The sequence below is a fragment of the Puma concolor genome, chromosome E1 (assembly GCF_028749965.1).
Source record: "Puma concolor isolate L17-30 chromosome E1, mPumCon1.1.hap2, whole genome shotgun sequence".
In the NCBI taxonomy this organism is placed as follows: Eukaryota; Metazoa; Chordata; class Mammalia; order Carnivora; family Felidae; genus Puma; species Puma concolor.
Window position 1 is genome coordinate 23,257,456 of NC_141680.1, and position 24,336 is coordinate 23,281,791.

At 43.3% G+C, this 24,336-nt stretch overlaps 2 protein-coding genes across 4 annotated transcripts in view; one reads left to right on the forward strand and one right to left on the reverse strand.

Annotated features, from left to right (window-relative positions):
* CCT6B (chaperonin containing TCP1 subunit 6B) overlaps positions 1 to 23,246 on the reverse strand; it is a 46,360-nt gene extending 23,114 nt beyond the window's left edge. The window contains exons 1-3 of one of the 3 annotated variants that reach the window (XM_086686627.1): positions 23,105 to 23,246; positions 6,944 to 7,007; positions 6,010 to 6,144 (exon numbers count right to left, since the gene is read on the reverse strand). In XM_086686627.1, the coding sequence (XP_086542753.1) occupies positions 6,010 to 6,144; positions 6,944 to 6,946 (138 nt within the window). In that variant the 5' untranslated portion in view covers positions 6,947 to 7,007; positions 23,105 to 23,246. Of the gene's footprint in view, positions 1 to 6,009; positions 6,145 to 6,943; positions 7,008 to 8,854; positions 9,076 to 23,104 lie in introns of those variants that run through there. The other 2 variants (XM_086686626.1, XM_086686625.1) reach the window with 2 other exon arrangements.
* ZNF830 (zinc finger protein 830) lies at positions 9,146 to 10,577 on the forward strand. The gene has a single exon (XM_025917597.2). It carries the CDS (start codon positions 9,170 to 9,172, stop codon positions 10,280 to 10,282), a length of 1,113 nt encoding a protein of 370 aa, XP_025773382.1. The 5' UTR covers positions 9,146 to 9,169; the 3' UTR covers positions 10,283 to 10,577.
* Positions 23,247 to 24,336: the final 1,090 nt, after the last annotated feature.

Below are 24,336 nucleotides of genomic sequence, written 5' to 3' on the forward strand. Positions count from 1 at the left end.
ATAACTTATGAAAGTAATTTTTCAGTGCTTCATATTTAAAACAACCTCAAACTTACAGAAAAAAATTTATGTCCAGGACAAAACACTACAAAACTCCTTTTTATTTTCAAAAATTATGACACACTGTCATGTGGTACCCTTCCGAATGGGCACAAAAGAAAAGACTCCTTTAATGCAGAGGAAAAGAACCAACGCTGATTTGGAGGAAAGTACAGACAAACACCACCTTCACCAAATGTTAACATCACAGCAATGGGACAAATAGACATCATGTGCCTCCTGATACAATGCATTAAGAACACTACCACACGTCTATGGTATTTCATGCCAGAAGTTTATTACCTGAGTCTAATTGTGATAGTCAAATCCAAATTGAGGACTTTGTACAAAATAATTGGCTGTACTCTAAAAGTAGCAATGTCATAAAACACAAAAGACAGCTCAGGATAATTCCAGTTTAAAAGAGACTAAAGGAGGGCACGTGGGTGGCTCAGTCAGTTAAGCATCTGACTTTTTTTTAGATATATTTATTTTGGGAGAGCGCAAGAGGGGAGGGACAGAGAGGGGGGACAGAGGATCCAAAGTGGACTCTGCACTGATAGGCTGACAGCAGCATGCCTGGTGTGAGGCTTGAACTCACAAACCACAAGATCATGACCTGAACTGAAGTCAGACGCTCAACCAGCTAAGCCACCAGGAGCCCCTAAATAAATGAAGCCTGGAGCCTGCTTCAGATTCTGTGTCTCCCTCTCTCTTGGCCCCTCCCCAGCATCCGTGCTCTCTCTCTCTCTCTCTCTCTCAAAAACAGATAAACATTAAAAAAATTTTTTGAGAAAATGTTAAAAATTAAAAAATAAAGAAGACTATAAGGATAGGACAACTGAATGTAATGCATGAACGTAGATTTTCTTCTGCTATAAAGGACACTGTTGGGACAAATGATAAAATAGGAATAAAATCTATAGATTATACTACTGTATCAATGTATCAATGTTAATATTAATTTCCTGGTTTTGATCACTATTCTGTGATTACATAAGAGAATATCGTGGTTTTAAGAAATATACACCGAGGGGCGCCTGGGTGGCTCAGTCAGTTAAGTGTCCAACTCTTGATTTCGGCTTAGGTCATGATCTCACAGTTTGTGAGATCCAGACCCACATCAGGCTCTGCACAGACAGCACTGGAGCCTGCTTGGATTCTCTCTCTCCCTCTCTGTCTCTCAAAATAAATAAAATTTTTTAAAAAAAATTTTTAAGAAACATACACTGAAATATTTAGATGATCATGTCTGCAACTTACACCATTCAAAAAAAATATGTACATACATACATATATGCATGCACCATATATACGTTTATATCTGAGAAAGAGAGAAATGTTATTCTTTGGAATATTCCTGAAACATTTCTATAGGCTTGATATTATAACAAAATAATTTTTTTTTATTTAAAAAAATTTTTTTAACTTTTTTTAATTTATTTTTGAGACAGAGAGAGACAGAACATGAACAGGGGAGGGTCACAGAGAGAGGGAGACACAGAATCTGAAACAGGCTCCAGGCTCTGAGCAGTCAGCACAGAGCCCGACGCGGGGCTCGAACCCACAGACCGTGAGATCATGACCTGAGCCGAAGTCGGACGCTCAACCGACCGAGCCACCTAGGCACCCCAACAAAATAATTTTTTTAATTGTCTTTTCAGGAAAAATATATAAACTTATTGAAAGCTGGAACTGGGTCTAATTTATTCCCTTCCTCCATTCCTCTACATCAGTCCTACAATAATTTTTTAAAGTTAACATTTCTTAAGGATTTGTGCCAGGTTCTAATCTAAAAGGCTTATTTCATTCAATCCTCTCAACACTACAAAGTGGGTATTATTTCTGTTTCACAGATGAGGAAATTGAGGTTCATAATAAGGTAACTTGCTTTAGATCACCAGGATATTAAGTGGTAGAGCCAGGATTTAAACCTACAAAGCCTGACTCCAGACCCTGGATGTTATTAAACATTTTCAAAACACTTCCTCAGTCTCGGATCTCACAATTTCTCACCCGGACTATGATCCTCTAGTCTTGACTCCCTTAAAGCTGTCCCTCGAATATTTAAAATGCCAGTCTGACCAGATCAGTCATTAATATGTTAACACGAACATTCTTCGTGGTTAGTATACCACATGCCCTCTGTAATCCAGCTTCCACCTACTTCTCCTGCCTTTCATTGCCATCCCACAGCACTTTAAAGTCTGGCCAACACCAAAATGCTTGCAGCTTTACACACATACCATGCTGCTTCTCTTCTCTGTTAATTTTGCCTCTGTTAATTTTGTTCCTTCTGCCTGGAATGTCTTTCTCCTTGCTCCTCACTCTTTCCACTGGTTCACTGCCTCTCATTCTAAAGATTTAACCCAGGTTTTACTTCCTCCAAAGAGTGCTTCCTAATTCGGGCAAGTTTAGGCTATCACTCCTTCCTCAGTGTTTCTATCACATCTGGTACTTAGGTTTATCACTATACTGCCACAGTTTCACAATTATGTCAACGCCCGTCAGCATCTCCCCCTTCCCAAACTTTTTTTTCCCTAACCAAACCCTAATCTTGTTTAGGTATCTCTTTCTCAGGTCTTCAGAGGAAGCTACCCTCTCTAGCTAACTCAAGGGGTGGATCCTGATTGGATTAAGTCAATTCCCCTAAAACCTGTTATTGATTTGGGATGGACACCGATCAAAGTTGGCCCAATTATATTATAAAGGAAGGAGTTAAACTCCATAATTGGGCAAATAGTTTTATCCTCCCTCTCCTGCTGAGTGTTATTAAAGGAAGCAAGTAGTCCTACTTTTCTCTGACAGTCTTATAATCAGGACAGAAATAAGCTTTATCATGAAACAGCACTATAAATGGAAGAACTAAGACACAGAAAGGACCAGGGTACTTGATGACTAATAGACATTTTCAATCAACCAAACTTGGATGTTCTGTAATGGGAGATAACTTACTGTTTAAGTGACTTTCAGTTAAGTTTCTACTGCTTACAGCCAAAGGCATCCTAAATGAGGTACGTTGCAGGTACTGAATTGTTAGACAATTTCCAATACTAAATGAAATGCAAAGAAGTACTAATCTTAGCACTTGGACCAGGTAATGCTTTGCTGAAATGGTTCTTGAAAGAAAGGAAAAAACCCAAATACTTAATTAGATTAGACAGATAAATAATGCCAAGAAAAGGATACAGATTGAACAAAGGCAGTGACATAGAAATGTGTGTAGTGATTTCAGAGGCTAGTGAGTAGACTGGAGGAGTCTGGCTAGAGTAGATGGTTTATAAGGAAAATAAAATAGAAAGGTAGGTAAATTCACAGTGTGAAACCTTCAATTATTTTTCCCCAGTTATTTTTTATTTTTTTTTATTTTTTTTTTTAATTTTTTTTTTTCCACGTTTATTTATTTTTGGGACAGAGAGAGACAGAGCATGAACGGGGGAGGGGCAGAGAGAGAGGGAGACACAGAATCGGAAACAGGCTCCAGGCTCTGAGCCATCCGCCCAGAGCCTGACGCGGGGCTCGAACTCACGGACCGCGAGATCGTGACCTGGCTGAAGTCGGACGCTTAACCGACTGCGCCACCCAGGCGCCCCCCCAGTTATTTTTTAAAAGGTGCATAATTTGGTTTAGACTTCATCAGTGATGTTTTCTTTTTTAGGTCATTATTCATGGGTATATGGCTAATTTTTTACCTTCTTATATACCTTAAATATTTCTTTTTTTTTTTTAATTTTTTTTTTCAACGTTTATTTATTTATTTGGGACAGAGAGAGACAGAGCATGAACGGGGGAGGGGCAGAGAGAGAGGGAGACACAGAATCGGAAACAGGCTCCAGGCTCTGAGCCATCAGCCCAGAGCCTGACGCGGGGCTCGAACTCACAGACCGCGAGATCGTGACCTGGCTGAAGTCGGACGCTTAACCGACTGCGCCACCCAGGCGCCCCTCATTTTTTAAAAAGGGATATCATTCCAATGAAAGGAATTATTTTGGCAAAAAAAAAAAAGAGTTCATTATTACTTCCATTTACAATTGTACTAAAACTGGGGTGCCTGGGTGGCTTAGTCGGTTGAGCGTCCGGCTTCAGGTCAAGTCATGATCTCACGGCTCGTGAGTTCAAGCCCCACGTCAGGCTCCGTGCTGACAGCTCAGAGCCTGGAGACTGCTTCAGATTCTGTGTCTCCCTCTTTCTCTCTGCCCCAACCCACTCTCATTCTGTCTCTGTCTCTCTCAAAAATAAATAAACATTAAAAAAAGAAAATTTACAATTGTACTAAAGTATCTTGATAAAAATTGGCACAAAAACACTCAGATCAATGGAACAGAATGGAGAACCCAGAAATGGACCCACAAACGTATGACCAACTAATCTTTGACAAATAGAAAATAATATCCAGTGGAATAAAGACAGTCTCTTCAGCAAGTGATGCTGGGAAAACTGGACAGTGACATGCAGAAGAATGAACCTGGACCACTTTCTTACACCATACACAAAAATAAACTCAAAATGGATGAAAGACCTAAATATAAGACAGAAAGCCATCAAATTCCTGGAAGAGAAAGCAGGCAAAAACCTCTTTGATCTTGGCCGCAGCAACTTCTTACTCAACACGTCTCCAGAGGCAAGGGAAACAAAAGCAAAAATGAACTATTGGGACCTCATCAAGATAAAAAAAAACCTTCTGCACAGGGTAGGAAACAATCAGCAAAACTAAAAGGCAACAGACAGAATGGGAGAAGATATCTGCAAATGACAAATCAGATAAAGGGTTAGTATCCAAAATCTATAGAGAACTTATCAAACTCAACACTCAGAAAACAAATAATCCAGTGATGAAATGGGCAAAAGACATGAATAGACACTTCTCCAAAGAAGACATCCAGATGGCCAACCGACACATGAAAAAATGCTCAACATCACTCATCATCAGGGAAATAGGAATCGAAACCACAATGAGACATCACCTCACACCAGTCAGAATAGCTAACATTAACAACTCAGGCAACAACAGATGTTGGCGAGGATGCGGAGAGAAGACGATCTCTTGGGCACTGCTGGTGGAAATGCAAACTTGGGCAACCACTCTGGAAAACAGTATGGAGGTTCCTCAAAAAATTAAAAATAGAACTACCCTACAACCCAGCAACTGCACTACTAGGTATTTATCCAAGGGATACAGGCATGCTGTTTTGAAGGGGCACATGCACCCCAATGTATATAGCGGCACTATCAACAATAGCCAAAGTAGGGAAAGAGTCCAACTGTCCATCAATGGATGAATGGATAAAGAAGATGTGGTATATATATACAATGGAGTATTACTCGGCAAAAAGAATGAAATCTTGCCATTTGCAACTACGTGGATGGAACTAGAGGGTATTATGCTAAGTGAAATTAGTCAGAGAAAGACAAATATCATATGACTTCACTTATATGAGGACTTTGAGACACAGAACAGATGAACACAAGAGAAGGGAAACAAAAATAATATAAAAACAGGGAGGGGGACAAAACATAAGAGACTTCAATACGGAGAACAAACAGAGGGTTGCTAGAGGGGGTGTGGGAGGGGGGATGGGCTAAATGGGTAAGAGGTATTAAGGAATCTACTCCTGAAATCACTGTTGCACTATATGCTAACTAATTTGGGTGTAAATTTAAAAAATAAAATTAAATTTTAAAAATAAACATCAAAAAAAATTTTTTTAAGTATCTTGATAAAAATTAACTTTTGCCCTCTAAAATTAAACCATTGTACGAATGAAAACAACAATTTCCACCTGGGTGGCTCAGTCGGCTAAGCATCCAACTTCAGCTCAGGTCGTGATCTCACAGTTCGTGGGTTCGAGTCTGGCGACAAAGCCTCTGTCTATCCCCCCTTTTCTGCCCCTCCCCCCCCGATTCAAAAATAAACAAACATTTAAAACAGTGAAGTACTACATGAATGTGAATTCTGTAATATGCTAATACCTCAGATATGTAAAGATCAGCTTGTTTTAGTAACTCTCCAATAATTAGAACGTTGGAAGTAGTACCATCTCCTGTAATGTCATCCTGGGCTGTTGCTACTTTTGCTATCAAGGAAGCTGTTGGGTGTTGAATTTGCTGGAAAAAGCAAGCAACAGATTAAAAGAACGAGATTGAAAAAAAAAAAAAAACAGTCCAATGCAAACAAGATAACCTAAGGGCCACTAGTAAAATTAAGAAATGAAATAAGCCTCACTCTACACGTTCACAAATTCTGTAGTATCAATACTTAATAAATGTCAATACCCAAAATTTTTAAATTGAGAACTAATGAGGTTTGAACATCTTAGAAGAGTCTTTGCTTTAGAATGCAATGACATTTCCAAAATAACATTAAATCCTTCAATCTCTAAGATGAATATATTTACTAAAATTGCAAAGGATTTTTTATATTTTCATGATTACAAAGAACATAACACAGTGCCTTTAAAAGATGGAACTATTTTGGAAGTATCTCTAAGCTATTACTTGGTCTGTATGAAGATTTGAAAACAACCAAAAATATATTTTATTAAGGTTTAACCCAGCAAGTATAACTCATGACTGCAGTATGAGCAAGCTGACAGCCTTGGTTTAAGGATATACAATTTGTGGGGCACCTGGGTGGCTTGATCAGTTGGGCGTCTGACTTCGGCTAAGGTCATGATCTCACATCTCATGGGTTTGAGCCCTGTGTCAGGCTCTGGGCTGACAGCTGGGAGCCTGGAGTCTGCTTCAGATTCTATGTCTCCCTCTCTCTCTGCCCCTCCCCAACTCGTGCTCTGTCTCTCTCTGTCTCTCAAAAATAAACATTAAAAAAAAATTTTTTTAAGGATATACAATTTGTACTATGTTCTAGGCTTATTAAGGTTTCTTAGAGTCAGTAGCATCAGCTCACCATCTCATGGAGCAGTACGTTGCCATCTTTGGTGAGTTTGATGTCACCTGCACCAGAAATAAGCCTGTTCAGAAAACAGTGATGTTATTAAACCTCAGATGGCAAGGGTCAAGCAAGATATTCTCAGTTCTTCCCAGTCTATGATCCTTGATATCAGGAACTGGGCTTCAAAACATCTATGTGCCATAGGGAGATTCCATGGTAACCACCACCATGTACAGCCTACAGAATCACTTCTCCCCATGTGGACTGCTATAGCCATTTCATTCCAAATGGAGCATTTACAAGTTTAAGGGTAACAGAAATTGATGAGTTATGAATGGCAGTTTGGTCTAAGAAGAGTATTTGTAAGTCTACAAACCACAAATTTGTAAATTTGCTGTAGGTTTTGTGTGTGTGTGTGTGAAATGTTACCATTCATTCACTCAACTTACTTTCTTCCCTCATCCCTCACATTTATTAGATCATCAAGTTCTGTCAATTGTACAACCTAAGTATTTCTTGAATCTACTCCCTCCTCTCCATGTTCAACTGTCAACATCTCTAGCCTGGACTACTTAAGCAGCATCCTAATATCTCTGAATTTGAATCTACCCTCCACACTACATTTATCTTTCTAAAAGGCAATGTGACTCAGTCAGTTCTCTGATCAAAAATCCTTCAATGAGGGGCGCCTGGGTGGCGCAGTCGGTTGAGCGTCCGACTTCAGCCAGGTCACGATCTCGTGGTCCGTGAGTTCGAGCCCCACGTCAGGCTCTGGGCTGATGGCTCAGAGCCTGGAGCCTGTTTCCGATTCTGTGTCTCCCTCTCTCTCTGCCCCTCCCCCGTTCGTGGTCTGTCTCTGTCCCAAAAATAAATAAAAAAAACGTTGAAAAATCTTTCAATGATTCTTACAAACATGGGGGAAAAAAATCTTTCAATGAATTTTATGTTCTCCATCACCTTCAAGGTAAAGTCCAGACTATTTGGCAATGACCTAGTTCACCCTTCCCAAACTGGTTTATGTCCACTTTTCCTGGCATCTACCAAATGAGATCTGGTGGGAAAATACTATGGTTCCTTTAATACGTCATGCTTGTTTTCACTTCTGTTGGATTTACATCACTGGACTTTCTCATTCCTTAACTCACCAGGAGGCCTTTACTCCCTTCTCCAACTGGTGAACTCTAACTTAATTTTCAAGACTCTGATCAAAAATCTGTTTTCGGGAGGTTTTTCCTTCTCCCTACCACCATCAGTAATTAGTCCCTTTCCTCAGTATTATTATATTTGCGATATATATGATCAATAACATATATGATACCTTCACCATCTGTGTTCCCAACATCCAATTAGTACACATTCTCTTTTACCGTTAATATTAATTTTGCTCATTCCTCTTAGAATGCATCTTTCCCCCTTACAAATTTTTTGCTCTTTTTTCCTCACTCTTCCAAAGAAACTTGTGATACTATGTAAATGCATGCTGATGGCACGAAGCGTTCAAGTTAAGTTGCCTAAGGACGCACGCTGGAAGGGGAACTTGGATTTGCAACCGCAAGGCCTGTGTGCCCTTAACGCTACAACACACTGCCAAACACAAACCAACCTAAGGGCATATAGTCTCAAAGAGCAGGGGAGTTAAACCGCTTATGTTTCTAAAGAGACACCAGATGAAACGACTTTCCAACTGCACAAGAGCGTTAACGTGGGCGGGGGGTAGGGGGTGGGGGGTGGGTGTCACAGCTTCATCGGGGGCCCTTTCCTCGGGCTCCTCCCGCCCCAGGCCAGGGATGACCTCAGGGCAAGAATGAGAACGAGGACAACCAGGCCCACAGGTGCGTCCCGTCGCTCCAGGCCCTTCATGGAACGTCGGCCTTAGAGCGCGCAGCGACACCCAACAAGCCGCCGGCTCCCCAACCGCCGCCTCACATTTTCATGGTGCCCTTGGGCCCCAAGTTGGTACGTAGCACATCTTGCAGCCCTCGGGCGGCGCATATGTTGACGGCCCAGGCCGACCGGGCCCGCACCACCTCTGCCTTGGAGTTCACCGCCGTGATCGCAGCCATAGCACCGTTGAGCGTGCGACCCGGCCGGCAAAAACAGCCTTAGCGCGGATCCTGAGGGAAATCCCGGCGCCACCGCCCGCGCTCGCGTACCCTCAGCCAATCCTCGCCAGCACAGGAAGTGACGTTACCAGGCCTCGCCCGCACGGAAGCCAGAATCACCTTGGGTCAGGGCGCCAAGATGGCGTCCTCCGCCTCTGCTCGCACTCCGGCGGGGAAGCGAGTGGTGAATCAGGACGAACTGCGGCGCTTGATGAAGGAGAAGCAGCGTCTGAGCACCAACCGGAAACGGATAGAATCTCCATTTGCGAAGTACAACCGTTTGGGGCAGCTGAGCTGTGCCCTGTGCAACACCCCGGTGAAGAGCGAGCTCCTGTGGCAGACTCACGTCCTGGGAAAGCAGCACCGGGAGAAAGTGGCCGAGCTGAAAGGCGCGAAGGAAGCCACCCAGGGTCCGTCCGCCAGCTCAGTGCCTCAGTCAGCCAAGAGGAAGTCGTCGGAGGCGGACGGTCAAGATGCCAAAAGACCCAAGGCCTCCCCGCTGCCCCAGGTACAGCCCTCCACATCCGCTTTGTCCACCAACTTTGACAAAGCAGGGAAGGAGTCCACTAGAGCGACCCTCATTAAGGTTTCAGGACTCGGTTTACTCCCTGATTATGAAGATGAGGAAGAAGAGGAGGAGGAGGAGGGAGGAGAAGGGAAAAGGGGAGACGCCGGCAAGCAGCCGCCCGATGCACAGGGCAAGGAACACTCGCTTTCTTCCTCGAGGGAGGCAACAAGTAGTATGCTGCCAAGCGGCTTCTCGGATACAAATCCTCCCAAGGCCCCTTTAATTCCTCATTCAGGGTCCATTGAGAAAGCAGAAATACATGAAAAAGTAGTGGAAAGGAGAGAAAACACAGCGGAAGCATTACCGGAAGGCTTTTTTGATGACCCTGAAATAGACGCTAGGGTTCGAAAGGTTGATGCCCCAAAGGATCAGATGGACAAAGAGTGGGACGAATTTCAAAAGGCCATGAGACAGGTCAATACCATTTCCGAAGCCATAGTTGCTGAAGAGGATGAGGAGGGACGGTTGGACCGGCAAATTGGGGAGATCGATGAGCAGATAGAATGTTACCGTCGGGTGGAAAAGCTTCGGAATCGCCAGGATGAAATTAAAAATAAGCTTAAAGAGGTTCTGACTATAAAAGAACTGCAGAAAAAGGAAGAGGAGAATGTTGACAGCGATGATGAGGGAGAACTACAAGATTTGTTGTCTCAGGATTGGAGGGTAAAAGGGGCTTTATTATAGGGTTTCAAAGACCCAAGATTTCTACACCCTCTGCAGTGGTACCAAAAGTGCTGTCTCTGGATATGATCTTGGTTACTTCATGCCTAACTGGGTTGTTAAGATACAATGAACCTGTGAAGATAGCACTTTGGAAAGTTGGTGTAAAATATTTTTGAGGTAAAGTTGTTTTTGAAATTTTTCCAGTATTACATACTATATTGGCAACTTTTTACACATTTACTCAAGTGTATAACTTTGAGTTAAGTCTGTAAGCTGTAAATATTGTACATAGTTAAATATATATTTACTTAAGTAACTCTTTTGAAATTTATAAATTAATAGAAGTTGGGCTAGCAGAGAAGGCTTTAGGTGAAAATCAAGTGTAGTATTTGGGATGTATTTGGTTTTTTTCTTTTCTGATCCCCTAAATCAACTCAAGGGTGGAGGATGTTTTTTATTTTAAGAACACTACTCAAACACATAAATCAGGGCAAATCAGTTCTCTGAATTTTCTGTTTCAAAAATGTGCCAGGAGAACATGGTGAAAACATGCCAAACATGACCAGCCTCCTTAACCCAAAAGTTTCTCTTGTTTAAACCAATGATTCTTGGGTGTAGGTGCACAGGAAGATGATCCGCCAAGCTTTCGAAAAGGTGCATATGAGTCGCCTTGGAGCTTTTAAAAAATTCATGTGCCTGAGGCCTACTGCTAGAGACTCAGTAAACCTGGAGTGGGGCCCAGGCATTTGAATTAGTTTTGAAAGTTTCCCAGGTTATTCTAATATACACCAAAGTTGGAGAACCATCTGGCCCTAAATCCAGAACACATATTTTTTCAGCCTGTTTTTTAAGTACTGCTTTTTATTTTTTCTAAAGATGTTCTTTTTCTTAAGTAATCTCTACACCCACCATGGGGCTTGAACCCACAACCCTGAGATCAAGCATTGCATGCTCCACCAACTGAGCCACCCAGGCACCCCAAGAAATACTACCTTTTATTTATATCTCATCCAGTCTTAAATGTTATTGCATCTTGTAGAAAATTAGGGTTTAGGGGCACCTGGGTGGCTTAGTCAGTTAAGCATCTGACTTTGGCTCCGATCATGATTTCGCGTTTTGTGAGTTCAAGCCCAGCATCAAGCTCTCTGCTGTCAGCACAGAGCCCACTCCAGATGCTCTGTCCTCTCTCTGCACCCCACCCCCCACTGGTTCTCGTTTTCTCTCTCTCTCTCTCTCTCTCTCTCAAAAAAAAAAAAAAGAAAAGAAAATTATTGTTCACAGTTTCTATCTATTGCAGGAAGAGAAGTTGTTTTCTCAAGGAGTTAACAATTGGCTTGTGCCAGTCAGATTGTTTAAATCACTACTTTTCCCATTGCAGACAGACCTGTTCAAATAGGAAAAAGGATTTAGCAGTGTTCCAGAGGTAGAAATGGATACAGCTTACTCAAATGAAAGTCAGCAATAATAATAATAGCTAAGATATATAGTTATTACAGTATAAACCAGGCATGGTTCTAAGTGCTTTACATAAAGTCAGTCTAGTTGCTCTAAAGCCCAGGTTTTATGGAGGATAGTACCAAAAGATAAGGAATGAAAAAGCCTGGCTTGAATGCTAGATGAAGGAATCTTCCTTTGGGCAACGTAGGAAAAGTGGAAGTTTTTGAGCAGAGAATTATATTTGCAAAAAAATACTATGGAAGATGATTTTGTTGCAATATATAAAATGGAACGAGGGGCACCTGGGTGGCTCAGTCGGTTAAGCTGCTCTTGATTTCGGCTCAGGTCACAATCTCACAGCTCGTATGAGTTTGAGCCCCACGTGGGGCTCGGTGCTAATGGTGTGGAGCCTGCTTAGGATTTCCTTCCCTCCCTCTCCCCCTCCCTCTCTGTCTCCCTCCCGCCCCCTCCCACCCCCCGCTCACACGCTCACTCTGTGCTCTCTAAAAAAAAGAAAAAATAGACTTTAAAATGGAACAAATGTGGATAGGGGAGAAAAGCTGGGAGACTACTTGGAAACTGAATTTTAAAAGCAAGGTGAGCAAGACTCGGATTAGTTACGAGAGAAAAGGAATAAAATTGAAAAACTTCACAGGAAGGGCTAACATTTTAGTAACTGGATATAGAAGAAAAACAGGGATAAAGATGGAATTCAAGGATTTGGGGGTTTTTTAGCGTGGGTGACTAAAGGCAATCTAACACTTACTGAACATGTTAACTATTTTGCTGTCTTTGCCAGAAAGTGTTTTCTTGAGCTGTCAGCTGGTAATAGCAACTTCGATTTGATAACAGGGCATGCCTGCCTTAAATGAATAAAACCACAGGTACTCACAGTTTTCTATCATCCATCACTTTATTATTTTAGAATGAGGAAATACTAAGGTGGGCTTGAGTAGAAGGTCCTGTTCTATGTTGGCTTAAGAGGCTAGGCTGATGATTTAGTAGAGCACTGTCCATTTAAAAATACGGTGTAGTGGGGCGCCTGGGTGGCTCAGTCGGTTGAGTGCCTGACTTCAGCTCAGGTCATGATCTCACGGTTTGTGGGTTCCAGCCCCACCTTGGGCTCTGTGCTGACAGCTCAGAGCCTGGAGCCTGTTTCAGATTCTGTGTCTCCCTCTCTCTCTGCCCCTCCCCTGCTCGCAGCCTGTCTCTCTCTGTTCTCAAAAATGAATAAATGTATAAAAAAAAATTTGTTTTAATACAATATAGGGGTGGTTGGGTGGCTCAGTTGGTTAAGCATCCGACTCGGTTTCGGCTCAGGTCACGATCTCACGGTTTTGTGAATTCACGCCCCACATCGGGATATTCTCTTTCTCTCTCTCTCTCTCACTCTCCCTCCCTCTCCCTCCCTCTCCCTCCCCCCCCTTCCCACTCGCATTGTCTCTGTCTCTCTCGAAATTAAATAAATAAATAGAACTTTTAAAAAATAAAAAGATGTAAGCCACATATATATTTTACATTACTTAGGAGCCACATGAAAGTAAAAAATGTGAAATTAGTATCAATGTGTTTTGTTTTATACACTATACCCAAAACATTCACTTTTCAATATATAGTCAATATTTAAATACCATGAATGAAATAGTTTACAATTGGGGTTCTACATTTCTGAAACCTGGCACATCTCAGTTTGGACTGGCTCCATTTCAAGTGTGAGCCATATGTGATGGATGGCTACAATAAAGGACAGTACATACTTAAAGGTGTGCAGGTAGAGGGGCGCCTGGGTGGCGCAGTCGGTTAAGCGGCCGACTTCAGCCAGGTCACGATCTCGCGGTCCGTGAGTTCGAGCCCCGCGTCAGGCTCTGGCCTGATGGCTCAGAGCCTGGAGCCTGTTTCAGATTCTGTGTCTCCCTCTCTCTCTGCCCCTCCCCCATTCATGCTCTGTCTCTCTCTGTCCCCCAAAAAATAAATAAAATAAAAGTTGAAAAAAAAAAGGTGTGCAGGTAGAAAAATAAAACATGCACAGGAGGTAGCAAGCAGACCAGTATAGAGCAGAATGTTCATTTCAGACAACAATGGAAGCTATGATTGGAAAGCTAGATTATGAACTGTTGTGGAAGGTCTTTAATGCCATGCTCTAAGGAGTTGGAACTTTCTCTAAGTTAACAATTGAGTATCTTTGAGGTTGTTGAGGCCTTAACTGTAACACAGTTAAAGAGTGCTAGGTATATGGGCGCCTGGGTAGCTCAGTCAGTTAAGCGTCTGACATTGGCTCAGGTCATGATCTCACAGCTTGTGGGTTCCAGCCCAGAGTCAGGCTCTGCGCTGACAGCCCAGAACCTGGAGCCTACTTCAGATTCTGTCTTCCTCTCTCTCTGCCCCTCCCCTGCTTGTGCTCACTCGCATGCTCTCTCTTTCTCCCTCTCTCTCTCTCTCTCTCTCAAACCTAATAAAATATTTTTTTAATTAAAAAAAAAGTGCTAGGTATGTGTTACTACACATGTAAATAGCATTGGGTGTTCAAGAGGGACAGAAGCTCTCAAAATCTCCCAATGCTCTGCATCCCAGAGAATGAGTGGTGGGGCCCTGAACAAAATCAAGGGAATCCTTGTTGGGTTTGAGATCAATGTAAATAGCTATAGGGGTTAGTGGATCCTTTCAGATCCTCCACACGTTGGAGAGCTCCTTTATGCCTCTCTGAACTGGGTCAAAGAGGTTCTAGCATTAGACTGTAAATCCACTGAAGTTCCCAAATTGTAAGACTTAGTCCCACAGATTTCTTCCAGTCACTGTTCTCTTTTTTAGAGAACCTCCTAATTTAGCCAACAGTATATCAGAGTTACTGTAAATGCTACAGAGGTAATCCTCTTCACCAATTCACTTGCCAATTTACTGTAGTTCCCCTGGGTTGAGGGGGAAAAAAAGCTGATTTAATTAGCTTTCAAGTGTAAATTTGCCCAGTGCCTTACAACTTTCCAAATGCTTTCACATTTGTATTTCACATAATGATGAAAGTAATGACTACACACAAGGAAACAGGCTGTGGAATGAGAATTCCAGAAAAAAAATAATTTAGGCCTAAAACCTTTAGTAGTAACTCACTAGATTCCTATGGAACAATAGAAAGAACAGAGAAATTGGCAAGAGAACAGAAGACCGAGGTTCAAGTTCCCACTCTACATTTTAATGGTTAGTAATCTTGGGCAAGTCACATCTCTAAACCTTAGTACACCCTACATCAAATGATGATATATCATTTACAGGTCAAATGACGCATGCATATGACAGGGATTTATAAATTGAAGTGCAATAAAGTGTCTGGTCCCCCACCTACATGAAGTTGTATTTCATGAAGTTTTGACTTCATAAGAGTGGGAAAGCAATACACATTCTGTAGAAACTGCTTCAAATTGTGAACTGTGGGCCACCTGGGTGGCTCAGCTGAGCATCCGACTCTTGATTTCAGCTCAGATCACAATCCCAGGGTCGTGGGATTGAGCCCTGCATCAGGCTCTGTGCTGAATGTGGAGCCTGTTTAAAATTCTCCCTCTCTCTTCCTGTGCCCTGCTCACACACTCTCTCTCTCTGTAAAGAAAAGAAAAGAAAAGAAAAAAAAATTTGTTTTGAATTGTGATTTGAATCTTCTCCTGGGCCAGTGATAGGGAGTATGATACTGTCGTGATGCTGGGCATGAGCAGTGAGCCACAGCTACCAGTGAGCCACATGATCACGGGTGTAAACAACCAATACTCTGACAGCCATTCTGTACTCCTACAACTATTCTGTCCTTCACTTTGAAGTATTCAATAAATTATATGGGATGTTCAACACTTTAGTATAAAATAGGCTTTGTGTTAGATTTTGCTCAACTGTAAGCCCATGTAAGTGTTCAGATCACATTTAAGATAGGCTAGGCTAAACTATGTTCAGTAGGTTGGCTGTGTTAAATCCATTTTCAACTTACAGTATTTTCTTTTTCTTTTTTTTTTAATGTTTATTTTTGAGAGAGAGAAAGGCCGAGCGTGAGAGGGGGAGAGGCAAAGAGGGAGGGAGACAGAATCAGAAGTAGGCTCCAGGCTCCAAGCTGTCAGCACAGAGCCCAAAGTGGGGCTCAAACTCACAAACCATGAGATCATGACCTGAGCCAAAGTCGGACACTTAACTGACTAAGCCACCCAGGCGCCCCTCCACTTACAGTTATTTTCAACTTATGTCTTTATTGGGACTTACCATGGAGTTATGTCGTAATAAACCCATCCTAAGTTAAGGAAGATGGACTGGTCTTACCCTCTCCCATGCTAACTTCATTTTAGGCTAATAATTTAGTGCCCCTTAATTTCCTCTCTGAAACTGAGGTAATTAGAGTAATGATTTACTTGAGATTTCTTTTAACTCCAGATGTTTAATTTTGCCATGAGACAAGTGGCATCTCACCTTTTAAACATTTTTAAAGTCATTCAATTGATCATCTGGAGACAGATGGCTAAAGTACTGTTGCTTTTACTTAAAAGATTTGCCCAGCATAGTCCTGTTTGTCTTGGCATAATATGAATAGTGCCCCCACCTACCCTTCACCCTCAATGCTGGCCTTTTCTGGAGGTATATATACTCACCTAAAATTTTTATAAGAAGAAAAACCACTTTCTAATGAACATGGAATAGATTATCTCAATGGAGATAGCATGTTTCATTAACAGGAAATTGGCATGGGGCGCCTGGGTGGCTCAGCAGTTAAACGTCCGACTTCGGCTCAGGTCATGATCTCACGGTCCGTGGGTTCGAGCCTGGCATGGGGCTCTGTGCTGACAGCTCAGAGCCTGGAGCCTGCTTTGGATTCTGTGTCTCCCCTCTCTGCCCCTCCCCCACTCCCACTCTGTCTTTCTCTGTCTCTCAAAAATAAATAAACATTAAAAAAAAATTGAATTTAGGTCGAGTCACTGTCACTTAAAACCCTTCATTGCATGCTTCCGTTACACTTGGGGGGGAAACAGTCCGGGCCCTTATTAAGCTCAAATGGTGCTCAGCTTTGCCGATTCGAATGTCTACTGCCTATGAACTAATGACGGGCCACAAGCCCCACTAAAGGGCGGTGGAAAGGGCAGGAGAGCATAACTGCTCTATGTCGAAATCAACTGTCCTCCAATAGTGGGCTGGCATGGCCATGTCTTTTTAATTATCTGGAGAAATTACAAGTCAAGGTTGTTTTTGTTTTTAGTGAAATCTCAAAAACATCTTGTAGGCTAAAGGTAATCCATAGGATCTCACTCTGTGACCTGTCTTTTAACTTCATTTGCTACACTCTCCCCCCTTTATTCTCCATGTCCCCATTCTTGCTGGCTAACTTTCTGTTCCTCAGACATGCCATTTTAGGACCTCCTCCTCACAGGACCCTCTGCTTAGAACCTGACTTCAAATAGCATGGCAATCTTATTCTGTTCTCAGCCCTGATGTTTCTTTCTCAGATGATATAAACAGCCATCTCTCCACCTCTTGTTACATCATCCTATGGGTTCATTAAATTTACCATTATCTTGAATTAGCTTGTTTATTTGCACATGAATTAGGTCTCTCCCCAACCAGAATGTAAACTCCACAAGGGCAGGGGACTCGTCTGTGTTGCCCACAACTTAATTAATGCCAAGCAATCATAGAGTTCAATAAATATCCACTGAATGAATAACACCCACATAGCAGGAAGTTGCTTGGAAACGTGGTGAGAAGACCAAGCTAACTCATGGAAGCCAGAACCAGAACAAAAGTCAATTCAGAGGCCTAAAGGGCTGAGAAATCTTTTCCTACCTTGTGTGTCCCTTGTCTGGCACAAGAAGTCATTACCTACTCTGAGCAGCCGTACAAGAAGTATCCACAAGAGCCTCTGGAGTGCAATGGGCCACCCCCGCATTTAGCAGCTAATTAGAATTCCTCATGGCACCAAACAAGCAAAGAGGGATGTCCAGAGATGTCCGTATGTCAGCGGGAGCTAGTGGGCAGCCCTCTTTGCCTAGAGGCCTCTTAAGTGGAGGAAAGGAGGAGTAAAGTGATTCTGTAGCAGAGTGCGATCAAAAAGTCAGCAAGGGGGGCGCCTGGGTGGCGCAGTCGGTTAAGCGTCCGACTTCAGCCAGGTCACGATCTCGCGGTCCGTGAGTTCGAGCCCCGCGTCGGGCTCTGGGCTGATGGCTCAGAGCCTGGAACCTGTTTCCGATTCTGTGTCTCCCTCTCTCTCTGCCCCTCCCCCGTTCATGCTCTGTCTCTCTCTGTCCCAAAAATAAATAAACGTTGAAAAAAAAAAAATTAAAAAAAAAAAAAAAAGTCAGCAAGGACACATTGCTTCCCAGCTGCTCTCAGCCCTAGGTGCTCTCGTCTGCCACCGCCATTTCATTTGGCTCCCTCCTCCTGTCACTTGGCAGTCAAAGCTATTTCAGGGTGAGTCTGCACTCAGCCATCCTTCATTAAAATCACCCCCAGTCTCTCAGAGGAGAAAAGGAGTTCCATCTGGCTAGACCTCCCTTTTGCTAACGGCATTTGGCCAGCTTCACATGCACTTGGGAGCCAGCCGTCACCTTTAGGGGCGCACAGAGGACCACGCTGGTGGGGTGGTTGATGGTGGGGGTTATTGCTGTTTTCGTTGTGTGCGTGTGTGCCGAATGTGGTTATAAGAGAGTGTCGACCAAGCCAGGTTGTCAGGTTATTATTAATAATAGCTACCGTTTACTGGATTCCTACCATGTGTCTGGCTCTGTGCTAGGGTTTGACATACACTATCTCTAATCCTCCCAACATCCCTGTAAGTATGTAATATCTTCATTTTACAAATGAGATTGATGCTCAGAAGTGAAGGAACTTGCTCAGGGCAGCAATCCCAAAGTCCTCACTATTACCCTGCATCATTATTATTTAACATCACCTTACATTTACATGGTGAGCGTATCTTTTATTCACTGCCTTCACATCAGTTTTCTTCAAGTCTCAATGCCCCCCGGAGGTAAAACAACTGCTATCGCCTCCATTTTAGACATCTAATGACTTGTCCAAGGTCACTCAGCAATTGCTAAAGTAAGACTAGATGTAACTTGATTCCCTCTACTATTTAATAGAGAAATGCGGAAAAGGGGAGACGATCCCCCAAAATAGCAAGAATTAAGACTAGGGAAGTTTGCTATCAACATTAAGAGAACTCAGCGCCGTTCAGAGACCTTGGCTGGGTTGGAAGCTATATTTTTTGAAGTTGTTAACAGACTGTCCACACTGCCCCACCCTCCTCCATTTCACCAGCAATAAATTTTACCCTTTTTTTTTTAAATCTTTTGTTTACTTTTGACAGAAAGAGAGCACAAGCAGGAAAGAGGCAGAAAAAGGGGAACAGAGAATTTAAAAGCAGGCTCCCCGCTGACAGCTGTGAGCCCAATGCAGGGCTCGAACTCACGAACCTTGAGATCATCTCAGCCGGAAGTTGAATGCTCAACCAACTGAACCACCCAGGCGCCCCAGTAAATTTTACTCTTTAGTGGTCTCTGATGGGAGCAAGAATAATGACTTCAGTTCCCAGACATTTCAACTAGGAAATAACAGAGCATGCCCTGTGGTCCACCACTTTTTAACTATGTGACCTTGGGTAAGTGATCTCACCCTTTGTTTCCACAACTACAGGGAAAGTAACAGTTCCTACCTCCTAGAATTACTGAGAGGATTAAGTGAATTTCAAGGCATGTACATGCTTTTACATATAGCTTTTTTTAGTTGTTTATTATTTTTTTTTTATTTTAAAATGTAAAAGCATTTTACATAATGCTTTTGAATAAATGAGTGAAGACATGACCCTTAGATTCAAGAAAACTACAAGCTGGTTGTACTGTAAATAGTATAAGAAATTGAGCAGGACCAAGGCGTCTAGGTGGCTCAGCTGGTCAAACGCCCAACTCTTGGTTTCGGCTCAGGTAATGATCTCACATTTCATGAGTTCGAGCCCCGCAGCAGATTCTGCGCTGACAGCGCGGAGCCTGCCTGGGATTCTCTCTCTCCCTCTCTCTCTGCCTCTCCTCCGTGCTCTCTCTCTCTCAAAATAAATAAACAAAAAAAAATTTTTTTAAGAAAAAAGAAATTGAGCAGGATCCAATTATTTATTAAACTACTGGTATAGGTAGTAGAAAGAGAGCTAATCAAAAGTGTTCAGTCTGACTCTTCCCACTGACTAGTTATGTGTTATTTATCTAGTCAGTTTGCTCTCCAAGCCTCAGTTTTACCATCTCTGGGTATTATGCTATCTGGGTACTCCCTAAGACCCCTCCCACATCTGTCTATCACTGTGATATTGTGATTCAAAATAAGAGATACATATTTTGGGGCACCTGGGTGGCTCAGTTGGTTAAGCATCCGACTTCAGCTCAGGTCATGATCTCTCGGTCTGTGAGTTTGAGCCCCACGTCCGGCTCTGTGCTGACAGCTCAGAGTCTGGAGCCTGCTTCAGATCCTATGTCTCCCTCTCTCTCTGCCCCACCTCTGCTCGTGCTCTGTCTCTCTTCGTCTTTCAAAATTGAATAAATGCTAAAAAAAATTAAAAAAAGAGACATATATTTTGGCCTTTGTCCCCATTTCTGGCATAGATCTCCTAAAACCCTTGGAATTTCCTAAGTGATTAGGGTGGTAAGAGTGACAAAAGGGTCATTTGTTACTCAAAACAAGCCCCTTTCAACCACCTCAGAGTTCATGATAATCAGGTGACTTCTGGGCAGCCCCTAAGGTTATGTGCTGCTTGCCAGGGGAAGCAAGCTTGCGATTAGAAAGTTAAACTTTCAGCACCCCTCCCCCATCTCTGGGAAGGGAGAGGGGGCTAGAGATTCAGTTGGACCACCGACTGCCAATGATTTAATCAATTGTGTCTCTGTGAGGAAACCTCTGTCGAACCCCGAAAGGATGGAGTTTGAGAGTTTCCAGGTCGGTGAATATGTGGACATACCGGGAGGGTGGCGTGGCCAGAGAGGGCTCTGTCCTCCTTCTCGCACACCTTGCCCTACGCATCTCTTTCACCTGGCTGGTCCTGAGTTACATCCTTTTATTTCTCTCTTTATTTTAACGTTTATTTATTTATTTTTAGGAGCGAGAGAGAAAGTGAAAGTGGGGGAGGGGCAGAGAGAGAGGGAGAGAGAGAATCACAAGCGGACTGCACACTGCCAGCAAGAAACCCAATATGGGGCTCGAACCCACAAACCATGAGATCATGACCTGAGCTGAGGTCAGACGCTTAAGCGACTGAGTCACCCAGGCGCCCCGGATTACATCCTTTTATAATAAACGGATAATCCAGGAAGTAAACTTTTCCTGAGTTGCTCTACCACATTTATCAAACCCACAGAGGGGGGTCTGGGAAGCTCTGACTTGCAGGTGGTCAGTCGGAAGCCCGGTGACAACTTGGCCTTGGGACTGGCATCTGAAGTGGGGGCAGGGAGCAGTCTCGTGGGACTGAGCCCTTAACCGAAACCCTTTCATTGCTGGATGTAGAAAACCCATGTCTGGTGTCACAAGTGAAGTAGTCTTCAGAGTATCGTCTGTAATGCAAGTGGAAGCAATTGGGGTTTGTTTCTTTACTATCACCAACACCAAGACCGAAGCCGAAGGCAGGAGAGGGAGAGCACAGCGGGCTGCACGGTCAGAAGGTTCAGTAAGAGGGCATGGGTGGAAGCTCCCAGAAGAGAGAAGAGGGGTAGGCCCTCTCCTGATGTAAAGGGAATGGCATGAGACACGAGAGAGGAAGGAAGCGTTCGACCTGATCTTCAAGCGGTACCATCATACCCAAACTGGAAAATCAACGGGCACCAAGGCCACCTCTCAGCCAGCCTAGAGTCCGCTGGAGGAGACAGAACTTAGGTTTGTTTCCCAGATAGGCTCATCTCTTTATAAATTTACCTTTTGAAAATTATTAACTTGCCTCCTAAAAATCGTGACTAGAAAACCCACCCCTGAAGTTTAGGGAAGACGTAGCAACTTTGAGGCCCCTCACTCCGTATCTGTGACCTCAACTGTCGGGACCGAACGTCCTAAACCCTGCCCCTGTCTCTGTGTCATGATCAGCTATTCCCGGAGGCACACGAGACACTTGACTCCACTCGTCTCTGTCCTACCTCAACCTGGCAGCTACAGCACAAAGCTATCCCAAGGAGAGGCCAAGAAACCCCGCTGGTTAAGAACCAACCGCCACAGCCTTTATTGAAAATAAAAAGCCATGGGCTGATGTGAATTATTACATCTTCCCACAGCTGTTCCCTTTTAAATATTTATCCTGGCAAACACCATCACCGTTTTTTACAACTTATTTTAATTGTGTGACTATTAAGCAAACCAAACCGTAAAATTGGCTCTCAGTGCTGAGATTTATGTGATTCATAGACCAGAGCTTATTAAAAAAGGGAATCTACTGAGTGTGAGTGCCCCACACTGTCTCTCGGAAGGTGCGAAGCCTTTTCCCTATTCTTGCCTGTGACTGCCAAGCTTCCGTACTGAGTAGCGTAAAAAATGAACAGAATCAATGATTTTTTTTTTTTCTCCTTAATCCTAATGAGCTTAAACTGGAAGTCAGGGATGTTACAGTTGTTTTGTTTTGTTTTAATTTTTTTTTTTTTTTTATTTTTGAGAGACAGAGCACAAGCAGGGGAGGTGCAGAGAGAAAGGGAGACACAAGAACCTGAAGTAGGCTCCTGGTTCCAAGCTGTCAGCATAGAGCCAATGTAGGGCTCGAACCCACAAACCGTGAGATCATGACCTGAGCCGAAGTCGGATGTTTAACCAACTGATCCACCAAGGCGCCCCATGTTACAGTCTTAAAAGGGGGTGGCAGAAGCTCTGGGAGACTCAGCAGCAGAATCGGTGCCCTGGAGGGTTTGGCAGCAACATCCGAGGGGAGGATTTAATCATGTGGACTTTGAATAACTAGGAACAGGTACCCTGGTTATTTGTCACCAAGGTCATTTTTGGTTTGGATCATGGAATTGCTTTAGGACTTCAATAAAAGCGCTCCCTTGAAAAATGCACTTACAGGGGCGCCTGGGTGGCTCAGGCTCTGACTCTTGGTTTCTGCTCTAGGTCATGATCTCATGGTTTGTGAGTTCGAGCCCCTCATTAGGCTACGTGCTCACAGCCCAGAGAGTGCTTGGGATTCTGTCTCCCAGCTTGCTATCTTTCTCTCAATAAATAAAAAGAAAAATGCACTTACAAAAATTTACATGAATACTTGGTTACTCTTTCACTGTTACCACCCAAGCTGCCTTCATCTTCCCTTGTATTTTTACGGTAGCCAACTAACTCATCTCTCAGTTTCTCCACACAGCAGCCAGAATGATAGCAATCCTGGTAAACCTAAGTCAGATCATGTTACTTCTCTGCTTAATACAATCCACTGGCTTCCCATTTTACCTGCAATAAAAGGCACCAGATCTATAGGATCTGTCTCCGGATACCCTGCTGACCTTGTCTCCAGCTCCTCAACCTTAACTCCTGCTGCTGTTTGCACGCCCATCTCCTTGCTGATCTCATAACCTGACTGACACATCCTGGCCTCTGGGCCTTAATTGCTATTCCCTGTACCCTAGCCTACCACGTGGCTCTCATTCATCCCTTCCTGTCTTTACTCGGTTGTCGCTTTGGGCGTGAGGCCTTCCTGACCACTGTGGGTTGTTTTTTTTTTTAGTTTATTTTGAGAGAAAGGACGAGCTGGGGTGGGGGGGTGGTGCAGAGAGAGGGAGAGAATCCCCAAGCAGTCTCTGCACTGTCAGTGCAGAGCCCGATGCAGGGCTCACAGATTGTGAGATCACACAGATCTCACAGATCTCACAGATTGTGAGATCATGACCTGAGTCATCAAGAGTCAGAAGCTTAACTGACTGAGCCACTCAGGTGCTGCTTGACCACTGTGTTTAAAACTGCACCCCCATCCCCGCCTTGCCTGGCACCTCCTATCCTCCTCCTCTGCTTTCTTTTCCTCCAGAGCACTCAACGTCACCTTACATACTATGCATTTTATTTATTATTTATTTTCTACCTCCCCCTTTTTGTTTCACTGCTGTATTCCACTTCCTGGAATAGTCCCGAACAGAGAATAGGCATTCGATACCTGCCTGATTGATTCCGCTTCGCAGTGGGATGGATGCATCCAGGCAGGGGAGTGGAGGGGAATGTACATTTAGTGAAATACCTCTAAGTGCAGTTTGCAAGTTAATATAAATCCTATCACTTAACTGTCACACACAATCCTAGAAGGTATTTTTAGCCCCATTTCACCGTGAAAACTGAAGCCCAGAGAAGTTAAGAAAATAGTTACACAGCATAGTTCAAACCTAAATTTGTTATTCCAAAGCCCTGCTATTTCCACTACACGTTACTTCACCCTCCTTGGTAACAGTTCCCACTTGTCTAACGAAATGCAACTGCCAGCTTTCACACCTAGTTCTGTTTTATACTGGGGGACAGGGGAATGGAGGGTGAATCAAAGAGATTAGGGGTTCCTTGGAGCTGTATTCAAGCAAAACAAACATTAAGAGCCTGAGTCTTTTTGCACATTTACATCAAACATTGCCAAAGATACAATGTAATAAAACATTCTTCTGAGGGAGCTGATCAATGTCAGAGTTTCAAGTCCTTGCATTCAC

Coding starts and splice junctions, on each gene's coding strand:
- ZNF830 (XM_025917597.2), top strand. CDS start 9,170: ATGGCGTCCTCCGCCTCTGCTCGCACTCCGGCGGGGAAGCGAGTGGTG.